The 17,008-nt window shown below is 46.1% G+C and overlaps 1 protein-coding gene across 8 annotated transcripts in view; it reads left to right on the top strand.

Moving 5' to 3' along the window:
* Window positions 1-17,008, top strand: part of PRKDC (protein kinase, DNA-activated, catalytic subunit) — a 153,037-nt gene that overhangs the window by 70,903 nt on the left and 65,126 nt on the right. For all 8 annotated transcript variants that reach the window (XM_057532490.1, XM_057532495.1, XM_057532492.1 and 5 more), the window contains exons 37-44: window positions 3,360-3,545; window positions 3,931-4,035; window positions 4,842-5,009; window positions 7,723-7,850; window positions 11,317-11,524; window positions 14,296-14,474; window positions 15,714-15,882; window positions 16,064-16,129. In XM_057532490.1, the coding sequence (XP_057388473.1) occupies window positions 3,360-3,545; window positions 3,931-4,035; window positions 4,842-5,009; window positions 7,723-7,850; window positions 11,317-11,524; window positions 14,296-14,474; window positions 15,714-15,882; window positions 16,064-16,129 (1,209 nt within the window). The remainder of the gene's footprint in view (window positions 1-3,359; window positions 3,546-3,930; window positions 4,036-4,841; window positions 5,010-7,722; window positions 7,851-11,316; window positions 11,525-14,295; window positions 14,475-15,713; window positions 15,883-16,063; window positions 16,130-17,008) is intronic.

Here is a 17,008-nt window from a genome sequence, read left to right on the forward strand (position 1 = left end):
ATTCTTAAAGCTATACTTGCACATTTTCTTTAAAGTGAAATTTAGAATCATTTTGCCAAGTTTCCTACAGCCCTCTCCACAACATACAGGGATTTTGAGTGGTGATACAATGTGTATAGAGCATATTTAAACCAAGTTGACCTCTTTAAAAAAAATTAAGCCACGTTTTCTATAGTATGTCTCTCAATTTATTCAAACATTTATTCATGTTCTCAAATCTTTTTGAGAACTATTGTGTATTCATACTATTATGTAGAATGTTATAATTGTATATTGATATTGTATGCTGTATCTTCACTAAATTTTTAGATTAGTTTTAACAGTTTTTTGGTAGAGCCTTGAGGGTTTTCTATGTATCATATCATCTCCAGATAGAGACTGTTTTGCTTTTTCTGAGTGAAAGGATACCTTTTATTTCATTTTCTTGTCTGACTGCTGTGACTGGAACTTCCAATGTTACGTTGAATGCAAGTGGCGAGAGTGGGCATCCTAGTCTTTTCCCTGATCTCAGAGGAAATGCTCACAGCTTTCCACTGCTGAGTATGATGTTAGCTGTGGACTTGTCATGTATGGCCTTTATTATGCTGAGGTACGTTCCCTCTATACCCATTTGTTGAGAGTTTTTATCATGAATGGATGTTGAGTTTCGGCATATGCTTTTTCTGCATCTGTTGAGATGGTCAGATGATTTTTATCCTTTATTTTGTTAATGCGGTGTATCACCTTGATTGATTTGCAGATACTGAACCATTCTTGCATATCTGGAATAAATCCCACTTGATCATGGTGTGTGATCCTTTTAATGTATTACTGAATTTGGTTTGCTAATATTTTGTTGAGGATATTTGCATCTGTGTTCCTCAGGGATATTTCCCTGTAATTTTCTTTTCTTGAGGTGTCCTCGTCTGGTTTTGGTATCAGGGTGACGCTGGCCATGTAAAATGAGTTTGAAAGTGCTTCCTCCGTGCTCCCCTCCCCCCCCCCCCCCCCCACACAACTTCTTTGGCAGAATTTGAGAAGGTGTTAGTTCTTCTTTGATTGTTTGGTAGAATTCACTATTGAAGCCATCTGATTCTGGACTTTTGTTTGTTGGGATGTTTTGATTACTGATTCAATCTCCTTCTAGTTCAGATTATTTCTCAATGATTCAGTCTTGGTAGGTTGTATGTTTCTAGGAATTTGTTTCTTCCAGGTTGTCCAGTTTGTTGGTGTATAATTGTTCCTAGGGGTCTTTTTTATGGTGCTTTGTGATGTAAGGATACCTTCTGGGGAATTAAGTGAAAGCCTGTCCAAGTTCTGAACCTTGAGGCTTTAGGCCATTTTCTTCAGTTTGGCTCTCAGAACACAGTCAGCTAGATATACCCTCAGGGAGGATTTCAGACTGTTCTGAAAAGCCTGAGAGAAATTCAAAACACCGCTATCCCAGCCCAGCCAGATCGGCTTCCAGTGGTCTTTGCTGCTGGTGAGCCCCGCCCAGTGCTCACGCATCTGTCAGTTCCTCAGTGGGTCCCGACCACCATGAAGCACCAGGCGCTCGAGGAAAGGGCTTCTGAAAGGACAGGCAGGGAAAAAGCACTTGAAACAGAGACTATTCAGGGAGATGGGGATGTAAAAAGAAACTTCAGAGAGGTGAGAGAAGATACTGTGTCCATGAAACAAGAATCGCTATTGAGAAAGAACATCAGAGAACAAGAAAGAAAATTGGTGAATTAAACATAGGCATCACAAAGAATGCCTATGTGGCATTAAGAATGAAGTGGATTTGGAAGATAAAATTCAGGAACGCTCATGGAGAGTAGAGTAAGGTTACAAATCAGAAAATGGAGAAACGATGAGGAAACTTGGAATCTATCTACAAGGTCCAGCTCCATGGCCTCTGCCCCTGACAGAGGACGAGCCAAGTAGAGGCTTCATGGACAACGTTTCAGGAATGACCGTTCTGAGTTCCAGATGGAAAAGGCCGTCGAATGTCCAGTGCATTGTGTGGAAACAGCTCCACACGGAGCAGACTTCTTGAAAATTTGAAACCTTGGGGGTTCCCCAGGAGAGAAGATCCTGAAAAGTTTCTATAAGAGAAAAAACCCAAAGGTCTTTCAAAAGGCTCAGGAACCTGGATGACGGTTGTCTTTGCAACAGCAGAGTGCAGCCTGGGAGACAGTGAGCCAGATTCCTTGCACAGTTTCGGAAAGAATACTTCCCACCTGAGTGGGAGGGATTATCGATTATGAGTGAGAGCCGAGTGCAGGTGTTTCAGGGGTGCCAGGTCCCCGTGGGGTCTGTGTCCTGTGCTCCTCTCGCTGGGAAGCTGCGGGGGGAAGTTCTCCGCCGAGATGGGGCAGAAGCCAGGAAAAAGGAGGGCACGGGGTCCAGAAAGTTTGCCGGCGAGTCTCCCAGGGGCGGGGGGTGACCTCCACTCAAGACCCGGACCGGTGTCCCTGACCCTCCCGAGACGGCGCCCCAGGGATGGCTCACAGCCTCCCTGATGCGTTTGCACGTCTAGAGGAGACGTAGTGAATTTGGGAGGGTTTGATGACAGCAGTGACAGTTATACATTGAGAGAGCTAAGGGGCCCGCTGGGGCGCTGTCCCTCTGCCAGGCGAACGCCCACGTACAACTGTCTGTACAGTCGGCCCTCGTGTCCACGGATCCCCCTCCTGCAGACCGTGCGGTGCTGTACTGTGTGTTTCCATGTTAAGTGCACCCATGCAGTTCAAACCCGAGTTGTTCAAGCGTCAAGTACTTACTTCAGGGAGATCAAAATGTTATGTGAGGAAGGAAATGTGTGCTAGTACTCAGCTCGGATCATCTGTGAGCGGAGCTACCTGTCACCACAGCAGGAATATTGAATTAATCTAACCGAGTTTAGGAGGTCACTGTTGGGAAGGCAGTAGGACAGGAGATGTGCATGTACCTCCCTGTGCCCTTGCGTGCCCGTGTCTGTGTGTCCCTGCGTGCGTGTGCATGTGTGTGTTTCTGTGTGTCCCTGTGTGCACGTGTGTGTGTGTCCCTGTGTCCCTCTGTACGTGTACCTGTGTGTGTGTCCATGAATGAGTGCATCTGGTGGTGATGGTGACCAGAGAGAGCTGATTTCCCCTGCCATGGAGAATGGCCCCGACCAAGAAAACAATAGATAGCAGTTTAAGCATTATTTCATAAAGGGGACCACTGTATGCCTTTGTGGGAAAACTTACATGTTAAAGTGCTGTTTTCAGGTATGAGGAGTTGTGAAGTAAACAGCTATTCTAGGAATAGCATCTTCATTTTCCAAGAATAGCTTTGAAAAATGACAGTGAATTCTCTTGCGTGTCTGTCAGCCTTGATGGTAAGAGTTTTTCTGGCTTCACCCCGCGCTGTCTCAGGTGAGTGCCGTTCTGAATGGTCTGTTGGATCAGAGCTTCCGGGACCGAGCCAGTCAGAAGCACCAAGGCCTGAAACTGGTGGGTACCATCCTGCAGAGCTGGAGGAGCTTCGGCCCGTGGTGGGCCAGGGACGCTGCCCCGGACAGTAAACTGGCCGTGCTGACCTTACTGGCAAAAATTCTGCAGGTATTTTGAGAGACCTTGGAAATGTAGTTGTGTCTGTTGCTTGCGTCTTTAAAAATTTGATGGAGGTTTCTTGAAAAGCTCATTGGTTTGACAAAAAATAACTTGGACAATTGCTGATTACCTTATATTTTATACTTTTCCATTATTTTACATGATTATCTTTTATTCTCATTTTCATTTCTTATTCTTTATCTTCTCAGTGTAGCTTTACGTGCATTGTCTTAGCGGATAGTTTTAAAATATTTCAGAACAGGAATTGTTGAAATGCTGTTGGCGCCCAAGAACAAATGTATAGGTCATTTCTGAAATTTAAAAAACTGAAAAAATGTATTAAAGGAAATTAGAGGCATAATGTAGAAATGTGTTTTCGTTTTCCCTCCTTTAGATTGATTCATCTGTATCTTTTAATACAAATCACAGTGCATTCCCAGAAGTTTTTACAACATATGTTAGTCTACTTGCTGATCCGAATTTGGGTCTACATTTAAAGGTAAGTGGTTAAAAAGATTTTTTTCAGATTATGTTCTCCATTTTTTTGCCTGTTCTGTATTTTTGTGTATTTGCGATATTTTCTGTTTTCTTACTATGGGAAATTTCAGACATACTCAGAAGCAGAGGGACCAGCACAGTGACCCCCGGGTACCCGTCACCGGCTTCTGTGGCCCTCAGTCATCTTTCTGTTAATTAATAACAGAAAATATCTCGCTTACTTTTAGGGTCAAGAACTTAACAGATTTTGTAATTTTAAAGTCCTGTAATAATTAGATTTTACACTCCAGTAAAGTCTGGCCTTCATGAAAGCCATCTTTGTAGTGGAACATGAGGGTATTTCTTTGGAATTTTCTGCTCTGTGTGATTAATCAGGTTTCACATTTCTCAACACGAGGAGGTCTGGGAACCGACCTGCTACCCAAGGGAGGAAGGAAGCACACCGAGTGCCCTGGAGCCCTGAGTTCCGCAGTCGCCCCGTAGGGTATTCACGATAGTCTTCCCTCACAGAACTCAGGCAGCGCACTTCTAGTAGAGGCTGCGTTTGCAGAGGAGATCCACACGCAGAGTCGGGCTGCCCTGTCCTGTGCTCACACGGGACAGCCCTGGCTCAGCCCGCGAGCCCGAGAGTGGAAGCCGAGGGCCGGGACGCGTCCCGCTGGTGGATTGGATGCCGCCGAGGAGGTGTCCTGAAGTGGGCACGGCGTCCACACGTGTGGTGCTTGCTCGGCTCCATCTTCAGAAAGCAGCCGTTGCACTCGCCGTGCGGAATCCCGAAGCCAGTCTCACGTTGCGCTCGCTCTGCAGGGCCAGGCTGTGACTCTGCTCCCTTTCTTCGTCGATCTCACTGGAGGCCACCTGCAGGAGCTGAAGCACGTTCTCGGGAAGCTCATTGTTTCTAACTTCCCTATGAAGTCTGAAGAGTTTCCCCCTGGGACCCTGCGGTACAACAACTACGCGGACTGTGTGAGGAAGGTTAGTGTTTAGCAGTAGCAGCTAAGATTAAGCCCTGCTGGTTCCCTGTTACATTTCTTGGTGAAGAGAAGTAAGTGAAATATTCAGAGTCAGAGAGTGTTCACACTTTAAGGATTCATTTTAACTCATTTTGAAAGCTTGTTGTCTGGAGGCTGATGCGTATCTGAATCCTTTGGGGCTGATTTTTCCCCCATTTAAAAATTGTGGAATATTTTACGTGTAATGTATACGCTTTGAAGAATAATACCGAAGAGAGCTAAGAAATAGAATATCACCTATATGGTGCAGTTCTGAAGTTTAGTTGACTAGTGGTCATCTGAGAAATATCTAGTGGTTATCTCTTAGTTAATATACAGCGTAAGTTCCCGAAACACCGGGGGCTTAGCCAAGGAGCTAGGTTCTCTCCCTCCTGTACAGTTCTAGATCCTCTACAGGGACCCCGTCTCCTTTACCTTCTTCTCTGTCATCCCCCGCACGTAGCCTCTACCTTGTCCAGGTTGGCTGATACAGCTCCTGTCTTGTCCCTTCTAGCCAGCAGGAGGGAGGAGAGGGCAGGAGAGAGCATCCCTTTCCTTTAAGGGCTTAATCCAGACCTTGCACGTATTAATTCTGCTGATACCCGACTCGCCACATACACGCGAGCGAGACTGTGAATGTTCTTATTTTGGGCAGCAGTGTACTCGGCTAAAACTCAGGGGCCAGCCAGTAGGAAAAACGAGAGAATCGCCATTGGAGGAAGGGTGGGTGGTGGTCGCCCATACTCGTGATGGACTGAGCCCTGGGCTCAGGAATAATGAAGACAGTGTCTTTGTTTTCAAGGAGCTTATAGTAAAGCAAGGAAGAAACGATGATTAAAACACACTGTATAAGTGCCAGGGTAGAGATACACATACTCTCCAAGGATGGCTGCACCAGTGTATCCCATCCCGCATGTTTTTATGGTGTGACTTTCCGTCACATGGGGAAAAAAGAGACGTCATATGTTTTGAGCAATGTAGTCTGATTTTTCTCCTGTTGCGTATGGGTTGTCCTGAAAGATCCACTAGTAACAAGAAAATAATACAGTGAAAGTGATGCTTGTGATTCTAAGTCTAGCCTTCAAAGGTTTCCAGCTCATTCCTGGGTCTCTGGTCTGTGGGACCCAGTCACCATACTGTACAGAAGCCAAGCAGCCCCACGGAAAGGCCGTCTACAAACCACCCATCCACACGGATTCTCTCCGCCCCATCCTGATATGATAGTTTTCTTTCAAACATACAGAGAAGTTGGAAGAATAGTAAACAAGCATCCATATAACCATCTCTTGTATTCAGCAGTTAACTTTTTGCCATATTTGCTTTGTGTGTGTGTGTGTGTGGTTTGGCTGAAACACTTGCGAATTAGCTGCAGACATCCTGGTGCTTCACTCCTGAATGTTTCAGCAGCAGTTCCTGAGAGGCAGGCACCACGCTGATACCAGGCCCAAGAAAATTCTCGCTGCTCTCAGACCCTGTGCTGTTTCGTCCACGGTCACGTTTCTCTAGATGGCCCTGTGTTTGGCTGGATTTTTCAAACCAGGATCTAATTAACGATTGGCTCGAATGTCATGTCTCTGGTGTCTTTAAATCTAGGACTACTTCACCCCCATCCCTTTTATTTCTCTGCGACATTGGGTTTTGGAAGTAACCCTAGCACGTCTCTTGGATGCTGTCCCATTTGTCTGATTGCTTCCTTGAGGTGCGTTTTGGCTTTCCTCACCCTCTGTGTTTCCTCTAAACTGGAAGTTAGGCTTCAAGCTTGGCTGTGAGATTCAGGCTAACCTTTCTGGCAACAGCCCCACACCTGGAGGCAGGTGTCGTGCACGTCCCCTTGTGAGCGACCTCGCATCTGGTGGCCTGGGTGACGTGGTAACCTCCTCATTTCTCTGTCGGATGGTGTGTTCTTTCTGCACCGTCATGCCAGTGCCATCTGAGTTTCCTGCTCCCCCGCCGTCTGCCAGCAGATGGTTGTCACATCCACAAAGGTTCTGAGTAGATCTTTAGTACTTTCCCTTAACGTAAATGCAAGTGCAGACAGTCGCGGCACCTTTGAAGACAGCTTCCAGTCTAAGAAAGATGTAAACCAACAGGAGAAAGGAACTCAGAGGGAACAGAGACAAGGTGAGATAAGAAGGTCGAAGAGACTGTTCAGAGCAGCTGCAGAGAGGAGAGACAGTGTATCAGGTGCGTGAGCTAGGACAAGAAGGCGCTCTTGGAAATTCAATACACACGAGCAAAACTAAAAACCTTCACCAAATGGAAGGTGAGCTTGCAGCTGTCTCCTAGAGAGCAGAGCAAAGGGGCAAGGAGATGGAAGATGGGAGGTGAGATGAGAACACTGGACCCACAGCCTGGAGTGTGTGTGCTGTGCAGTGAGGCTGGTGTGAAGGGCACACGCTGCCGCCCCCAGAGGGCCCGGAGCTGGGGAGAGGCCTCGTGGAGGTGAAGAGAGGACCCCAAACACGGTTAGAGGAAGAATATCTGCAAAACTTTGAGAGAATCAAAACTCAAATATTTAACGAACATTGTTATATGCCAGGCATTCCATAGCTGCAAAAATGACATATATTAGCATTTGTTAATCTTTGTGAAATTGTTATAATTTGCTTTCCCTGTTTATTTGAACTGTCAAAAAAAAAATCCAACGCAATTATTATTATTATCATCATTATTATTGGTGTGTGTTTCTTCTCTAGCTTCTGGATGCGTTGGAGTTATCTCAGAGTCCCGTGTTGTTGGAGTTGATGACAGAAATGCTTTGTCGGGAACAGCAGCATGTTTTGGAAGAATTATTTCAATCCACTTTCAGGAAGGTAGCCGGAAAGTAAGTCATTCCGAGTCTGGGATTCCAGGAGCCATGTGTGTTTCATTTCTGTGGGAGATTATCATCTCTGTTCTTGCAAACGATGAGTGCATTATTTCAGTAGATGCAGATAAATTTTTGACAGAATCCAGCGCTCATTTACTCATCGATGATAAAACTTGCAGAAGGTCATCTATGAAAAACCAATAGCCAACAAAATATTTAATAGTGAAAGGCTGAATTTTCCTTCAAAGTTGGGAACAAGGCGAGGACGTCTGTTCTTTTCTATCCAGCATAGTCCTGGAGGTCCTAGCCATTGCAGCCAGGCAAGCAAAAGAAATAAAAGGCAGTCAACTTGGAAAGAAAGAAGTAAAACTGTTTTTACTCACAGATGGCACGAGGTAGAGAATCCTAAAGATCTACAAGAAACTATGAGAACCAGTAAACAATTACAGAAAATTTGTCGGATTCAGGATACGTATTCTAATGTCATTGGTGGTTCTGTTTATGAACAGAGAACATTTGACACTATAATTACAAATGGAATACCATTCATGATAGCACCAAAAAGAATAAAACACTTGGGAATAAATTTAACACAAGAAGCACAAGACTTGTACACCAAAAATTACAACCTGTTGCTGAAGGAAATTAAAAAATTAAAGATCTAAATAGATGGAGAGATAGTCCATGCTTGTGAGTTGGAAGATTCAATATTGTTAACATGGCAGTTCTCTTCAAATTGCTAGATTTAATGCACTCCATATCCAGATTCCAGCAAGCCTCATTTTTTGGGTACAGGAATTGACTAGCAGTTCCTAATATTTATAGGGAAATGCAAAGTACCCCTTAACAGCCAAAACAATTTTGAAAAAGAGAGACAAAATTGGAGTATTTTTCACATCCCAGTTCTAAAACTTACTCCAATGCTACAGTTGTCTCTGTGAAAATTAGTTAATATTTTTCATTTTTAGAACTTTTAAAAACAAAACAGAAGTAAATTTCAATCAGTGGCAGTTGTTATTCTTTTTTATGTTCAAACTGTGCCGTCTGTGGCAGTGGGAGTCCATGGCGGCCGGCTCCTAGGTTCTTGGGCAGCCTTCCTTAGTCTCTGATGTCTTTTACGTGTCTTCTGGCTCAGCAGATCACCTCAGGCTCACCTTGACCCAGAGTCAAGCCGTTTCTCTAGAGAGCCCTGTGAAACGGCACTTAGAGACCACAGGCTGGGTCCTCAGTGAACTTAGTGCTACTGGGTTATAGCACTACTACCGGTTAGTGCTGTACTGAGGAATAGTTTTGTTTGTTTTAAGGAAAAGAAAAATATCCTGATGCTTTCCTTTCAATCTTAACATTATGGGTTTTTTATTAGTTTTATTATTTTTCCCTTACATTGTAGATTTTAATTTTTTTCTGTCAGTGTTTTGTTTTTTTTAATAAATTATTTTATTTTATTTATTTATTTTTGGCTGTGTTCTGTCTTCGTTGCTGCGCATGGGCTTTCTCTAGTTGCGGTGAGCGGGGGCTGCTCTTCATTGTGGTGCGCGGGCTTCTCATTGCGGTGGCTTCTTGTTGCGGAGCACAGGCTCTAGGCGCGGGGTCTTTAGTAGTTGTGGCGCACGGGCTCATTCGCTCCGCAGCATGTGGGATCTTACTGGACCGGGGCTCGAACCCGTGTTCCCCTGCATTGGCAGATGGATTCTTAACCACTGCGCCACCAGAGAAGCCCCAGTGTTGTTTTTAATAACATTTCACCAGTATTTAATTGCTTTATCCTATAATACACATAAAATATTTTCAAAACTAACACTACCAGTATTACTGCTAAGAATAATCATAGCAGGATGAAATTAAAATTTTTAATTTTATTTATAATTTACTTAGAATATATTCTCTGAGGATATACAGTCAAATTTTGTGTTCCAGAATCACTTGAGAGTGTTTTTCAATGTGCAGTTATTATACCAATTCATTAGGTATGCTTTAATTCATTTTCAGATCTTAGAAGTTTTTTTTTTTTTTTTTGACCTAATTTTCTTATTGAATATGTAAAATACATACGTGATTTGAACGTTAGAAGTACGTAATGCGCTACGTTCAGGAGCCTTGCTTCTGTCTCTTCCCTGTCCTATCGTCTTCTGCCCTTTCACCTTTTTTTCTACTTCATGTTTTCTACAGGTCACACTAAATCAGCACGTAGAGATCTTCTGCTTTCCTTTTTTTTTTCTTTTTTCAAACAACTGTGTAATTATCCACTGTGTGGAAGTACCAAGTATTTTGAAGCAGCCCCTACTGGTGGGCTTTTGGTCAGTCTTTTTGCTGATAAGAACAACGGCATAGTGAATAGCTCTGTGCACATGTCATGTTGTATTTTGCCAGTGTAGCTTTGGAGTGGATTTGTAAATGTGAGTGAAAAGGTAAATGCATTTGTGACTTTGCTAGATATCACCACATCCCCTTTTGGGGCTGTATTATTTGCATTCCTGCCAGCAGTGGATGAAAGTGCGTTTCATCACAGTCTTGCCAATAGACTATATTGTCAAACATTTGGATTTTTTCCAGCGTTAATAGGTGAGAAAGGATTTCTCAGTGTTGCTCTAATTTGTATTTCTTTTATTGTGAGTAAAATGGAACATATATTCATATATTTAATGCTCATTTGCATTTATTTTTCAGTAAACCATCTGTTGGCCCATTTATGCTCTTTTCCTTTGCCTCCTCTTTCCTTTAGCTTTCTGTGTAAGGGCGGTGCATCTCCACTGTGCTCAAAGCAGGATGCTCCTTGAGAGAACTGAAATCTAGGACAGTGTCCAGATGAATATTGCAGAGCCCATGTAGATCTAGTGGTGTCCTGCAACCTCAAATTTTTGTGACTGAATTACCTTCAAATCCAGTATTTTTGCTCTGGGTCATAGCTAACTTCTGAGCATCGAGATTTTAGAACTGGAAAGGATTTTAATGATCATTCAGTCCTAACCTCTTATTTTTATAGGCGGGGAAGCTAACGCTATTCTTAATTAGTAGATTTGTAGACGGAATCGTATAGGTGATCATTCATATACCGTATTACCCAGATGAGAAAACAAAAGTCCAGCTGAATCATCTCTGCCTGGGAAGTAGGAGTGGTGGTTCATTACTGAGGAAGAGGCTGGAATTGTCTGATGAGGATTCATGAGTCTCAGGCTCTGGGATACATGATGGTGTAGAGGCTGAGTCTCTTCCAGAGCCTTCCAGAAAGACCATATTGAAAGTAAATGAAAAAAGTTCTTTTTCCTAATGCCTAAATAGGCATGAGGATTTCTGGGGATGAGTAAAATAACATGACTTACGTACAAATGCTTCTTGTATTTCCTGGTTTTTATACATATAATCTTTAAAGGTATTTTTCTAATTCATAGTCATTGGCATTTACTTTGCTTGTAATGTGGTAGGCCGTTATGAAATATTTGTTTCAAGCCTGAATGTGCACGTCATTTTCTTTTTTTCTTAGGAGTCCATGTGCAACACAGTTAGGCCTTCTGGATAGTGTGCACGGGATGTTCAGGCGGGATGACCTGCTTCCCAGCGTCACCCGCCAGGCGGCTGTGGACCGAGTCCTCCTCACCTTGCTGTGGCACTGTGACCTGAATGCTTTGAGGGACTTCTTCTGCAGAGTTGTGGCGGACGCCATTGATGTGTTGAAGTCCAGATTTATAAAGGTATCATGGTCTGTGATTAAATTGAACGTTAATAAGAGCTGACAGACCTCCGTGGTCAGTGTCGTTAGAAACTGCCATGTGTTCAGTCAGGGGCGTCTGTAGCTCAAGGAGCGTCCCCTCCATGTCCTGAGCTCAGCCTGCAGGCATGTGGTGTCTGCGTTAGTTTCCTCAGGCTGCTGTCACAAAGGACCGCAGACGTGGCTGAGAACCACAGGCCTTTATTTCCTCATAGCTCTGGAGACCAGAGGCCAGAAACCGCCTCCTGGGGCTGCACTCGCTCCGGAGGTTCTGGGGAGAGGACGGCCCTCCCTCTGCCAGCCTCTGGAGGCACCAGCGTCCCTCGGCTTGTGGCCACATGGCTCCTCCCGGTGCTTCTCTGCTCGCTTGGCTTCGTCCTCCTCCTCCTCCTCTTCTTTTTTAAAAAATCTGCTGTTTTTCTTCTTTTATTGAAGTGTAGTTGACTTACAATGTTGTGTTAGTTTCAGGTGTACACCAAAGTGATTCAGTTATACACGTACATGTGTCTGTTCTTTTTCAAATTCTTTTCCATTATGCTTTATTACAAGGTACTGAATGTTTCCTGTGCTATACAGTAGGTCCTTGTTGTTTATCTGTTTTTTGTATAGTGGTTTGTATCTGCTAATCCCAAACTCCTAATTTATCCACTCTGCCTCCCCTCCCCCTTGGTAACCACAAGTCTGTTCTCTATGTCTGTGAGTCTGTTTCTGTTTAGTAGATAAGTTCATTTGCGTCATATTTCAGATTCCACATATAAGTGATACATATGGTGTTTGTCTTTCTCTGTCTGACTTCACTTAGTATGATTATGTCTAGGTCCATCCATGTTGCTGCAAATGGCGTTATTTCATTCTTTTCATGGCTGAGTAGTATTCCATCGTATCTGTGCACCACAGCTTCAGCTTCTTTATCCACTCCTCTGTCGACGGACATTTAGGTGCTTCCAGCTTCCTCAGTTCTGTCTAATCTCTCTCTGCCTCCTGCCTGTAAATATGATTGCATTTTGGGCCCACTTGGATAATCTTCTCAGGGTCCTTTGCTTCATTTCATCTGTCTCATCCCTTCTGTTATACAAGGTAACAGTCACAGGTCTGAGGCATTGGAATGTGGGTATCTTTTTGGGGCTATTATTCAGCCTGACATAGTCTAAACCCATCACGACATCGACTTTTAAGTCCAAAAGCTCATCTAAATATTATTAGCACAAAGTCCCAAATCTCATCATCTAAATCATATAAACCACATATGGGTGGGTTTTGGGTATGATCCATCTTGGGACCAAATTCTCTCCATTTGTGGACCTGTGAAACTAGAAAACAGATTATTTGCTTCTAGAACACAGTGGTGGGACTGGCATAGGATGATAATCACAGACATTCCTGTTCCAAACAGGAGAAAATGGAAGGAAGGAGTCTGTTTTTCAAAGCAGTTTTAAAACCTGGCTGGGCAAGTCCATTAGGTTTCAGGACCCGGGAGTAATGCTCTGTGGCCTGGCGTTCTGCCTTCTGGGCCAAAGACTCCATCCTTGGAGTCATTCTGCTTTGTTCTTGAAGGTTAGCATTTGTTTGCAGCTGAGTAGTTTTGTCTGTTTCTTGCCTGTAGAATTGTGGGAGTACAACATCCTGTTTTCCATTTCATTTTGTCTCTGTCCCTTTCAGTTCAGCTGGTATAACATTCTCAGAAACCTTCTGTCTCCCTCGTGCTCATCCTGGAGATTCCCTCCGTGAGACGGGAGTCCCTTCCCTGTGCGCGGCTGAGCGCAGCCGTGAGCCACAGGCGTCGTTTCTTCAGCCATACCCTCAGTCTTCTCGCCAAAGCGTGCTTTCCTAACAGCCAGTCTCCTGACGTTAGTGTCTTCTACAGTCTGGATGGGCTGAGAATTTCCCAAATCATCGAGTTCTGGTTCTTTTTGCTTAACAGTTTTTGTCTCAATTAATTTCTCGCACCTCACATTCTCCTGTAAGCAGCAAAGAAGCAGCCAGGCAGTACCTCCAGCAAATTTACTTGGAAATCCTCTCAGCTCAGCATTCAAGTGCATACATAGCCTGCAAGTTCTGCTTTCTGCACAACTCCAGAACACTGTTCAGCTGAGTTTTCTTGTTAGCCGCCTAACAAGGATCCTCTGTCCTCCAGTTTCCAAAAATCTGGTACTTACTTCCTTTTGAGACCTCACCAGCAACTACTTTAATGTCCATATTTCTAATAAAAATATGTTTATGATGATGGGCATTCCCTAAGACAACATTGGCTTTCTGTTCACTTCCTTCTGGGTCCTCGCCAGCTGTGCCTTTAATGTCGATATTTCTTAACAGTGCTCTCTACAGGGCAAGCTAGGCCTTTTCTGTCATGCATGGCAAAAATTTTTTCTACCTCTACCCTCTGTTCAATTCCAAAGCCACTTAAGGTATTTTTTTCATTTGTTGCAGTAGTGCTCCAACTTTTGGTACCAAAATGTGTCTAAGTTTCCTTAACCTGCTGTAATAAATTACCATAAGCTTGGTGGCCCAGAACAAAAGTTTATCTTCTCACAGCCTTGGAGGCCAGAAGTCCCAAATGAGTTTCACTGAGGTGAAGTCAGTATTTGCTGCCACACTAAAAAGAACACATCAATACTTACATCCACGTTTTAGCTCTTGGGCTACCTCTTGTTGAAGTGGTTTAACATCTTTGTTAAAATTATTTTCAACGTAAAGGGTGTTGAGTATTAAATTTGATTTATTCAGTAAAATATTTTTCATGTTATCTTTTCTTAGCTGAATGAATCTTCCTTTGATACTCAAATCACCAAGAAGATGGGCTACTATAAGATGCTCGATGTGATGTACTCTCGTCTTCCGAAAGACGATGTTCACTCCAAGGGATCTAAAATCAATCAAGCGTTCCACGGCTCGTGTGTCACAGAAGGAAATGAACTTACAAAGACCCTTATTAAGTAAGGTTTTACTTAATTTCGGATTGTATTTAACCTGTTAATATTTTTGATACATATATCTTTACACATGTATATAACGTGAATAAATGTTTAAACACTGAATTTTTAGTTTTCCTATGTACAGACTACTTAGATGGACTTTAATTCAGCATGTTATTGGGTAACGTTTTATCCTATACACATCTTCTATACAGAGTAAAGCTCTTTTTCTTTTACTGTTTTTTCCTACTATTTTTTCTCCCTCAATAGCTTGATATGTTTTTAGTGGTATGATTTACAGTAAGGAGGGATTTAGTGTATTTTATTTTTTCTATCATTTGAAATTAAAGGAGTGTTAAATACTTCTAAGCAGACGTTTTGTAAAGCACAGAGTAGTCAGATACGTCGTCTCTGAAGCCGGCCTTCTGGCGAGGTTCCTCTTAGTGTTGAACACCGATGTGGCCAGGTCTCTGCAGACTCACCTCTAGCTCCTCTGACCCTCTCCCCACGTGTCCTCCTCAGTGGATGACGTCGTCACCACGAGCGTCCTGGGGGTCGTGTTATTTTTCCTTCTGAATCTCTTCAACCTCTGCACACACCCTGCCGGCCCCAGAGCTGGTGGATTTGTGTCCGCGGGGCTCCTGGCACCAGTGGCTCGTGTGGCGCTGACGTTGCTGGTGAAGCGCCGCAGGGGCCTCCTGCGTGATGGGTCTCCCTGCCCCGAGGCCTGCCGCTCTCAGCCCCGCTGCCGGAGTGACCGTCCATATGTTACAGGAACCCGACTGTTCTGTTTCCCGGCCTGAAGCCCTTCAGAGGGCCCGCGTCCTCGTAGCAGGGGCCGGCAGGCTTCTCCCTCGAGGGCTGGGCGGTAACCGCTGCGGCTTCCTGGGCCCCGTGGAGCGGCCGGCAGCAGCGTAGATGAGGGGGGGCCGTGTCCGGACCGCACCGTGCTCGCGTGCTCGCGTGCTCGCGGGGGCTGGCCGCAGCCGGCAGGGCGAGACCGCGCTCCTGGGTGTGGCTGGCAGCCGCCCACCCCTGCCTCCGCCGCTGCTGCCCCCCCACGCCCTCGCGGTGCCCGCGCGGTGCCCGCGTGCCGCTTCCCCAGGGTCGGTTCAGGCCCGGCCTGGTGGAGCCCTTCCTGCCCCTCAGGCGGGGCCGCCGCCCGCCCGGCTTGTTGCGGCCCCGGCGGGTGTGGGTGTGGGCGCCCGTGGGGCCGGCTCACCCCGCTGGACGGACTGACGCTCGCCCGGCCGCCCGCAGGCTGTGCTACGACGCCTTCACGGAGAACATGGCGGGGGAGGCCCAGCTGCTGGAGCGCCGGCGGCTGTACCACTGTGCCGCCTACAACTGCGCCATCGCCGCCATCCGCTGTGTCTTCACCGAGCTCAAGTTTTACCAGGGCTTCCTGTTCAGTGAGAAGCCGGAGAAGGTAGGCCCCTCCCGGCTGCCGGCCGGGCTGCCCGGGCTCTGCGCCCCCCGGGCCGGGCCGCGGTGGGTGTGCTCCTCCAGCCGTGCGTGCGGACGCGGAGGGCGGGGCCCTGGGCTGGCGTCAGCGCCCGGCGTCTCCGCCTGGCGCTCAGGCGTCTTCACGTGGGGCTTTGCGTTCACAGAACTTGCTCATTTTTGAAAATCTGATAGACCTGAAGCGCTGCTACACGTTTCCCATAGAAGTGGAGGTGAGTGAAATTTTTCGTGGTGTTTCCAGGCTACGAACACTTAGCGCTTAGCACACTTATGCTTATAGAGAAACACACACGTCGCGCTGAACATTAACTGCCCAGTCCTCAAGTCCGCTGTGAGCTGTCAACACTGGCAGCTTCTTACAGTTTGACCCGAGATACGATCTCAGGCAACTACAAAACGGTGGTCATGACTCGGGTTTTCCCTCAACTTGCCAAGGAGAGAAAGTGCCACTGAAAGGAGCTCTTAGGACACATCCCTGAAGTTGTTTTCTGAAGTTCCTCTGGTCAGTGAAGTTGAGATCCACCCCGATGCAGGGTTAGGCCCTGGGGGCCCTGGTGGGAGGCTCGGCGCATCACGGGCGCCGGGAGCACACGTCTTGGGGGGAAGATGCTCTGGCAGAGGAGCCGAGCTCAGCGGGGGCCGGGGGGCTGCAGCCTTCCGCAGCCCAGCGGGCGGGGGGCTGGGGGGCGGGCGGGCGCTCTGGCCTCCATCCCTCGTAGTCTGCCTGGTGGCTCACAGGTCCAGGCCAGTGCTTGCTTCCCGCCTTGAGCCCTTTTGGAACAAGACTGGGAAGTTTCTTCTAGGCCTGTGTTCAAAGAACTAAAGACATGAAATAATAAACACACACGTCCGTTAAGCCTTCAGACACTTACCGTGCATTACTTGTGGACTCCGCCGCGGCCGTGAGGCGCTGTGACCTGTCGTGATTTTACAGTCCAGGGAGCTGAGGCTCATAAGTGCAGACGACGGGTCCCCAGGCCTGTGGCTGGAGGGGTGCAGCCCACGCGGGTCCCAGAGCCCGAGGGGGGCACCAGCTCCTGGCACCCGGCGGAGGGGGAGCCTTCCTGAAGGGCGTCCGCCTGTCTTTGTGG

The sequence above is a fragment of the Balaenoptera acutorostrata genome, chromosome 17, assembly GCF_949987535.1.
Source record: "Balaenoptera acutorostrata chromosome 17, mBalAcu1.1, whole genome shotgun sequence".
NCBI classification, from domain to species: domain Eukaryota; kingdom Metazoa; phylum Chordata; class Mammalia; order Artiodactyla; family Balaenopteridae; genus Balaenoptera; species Balaenoptera acutorostrata.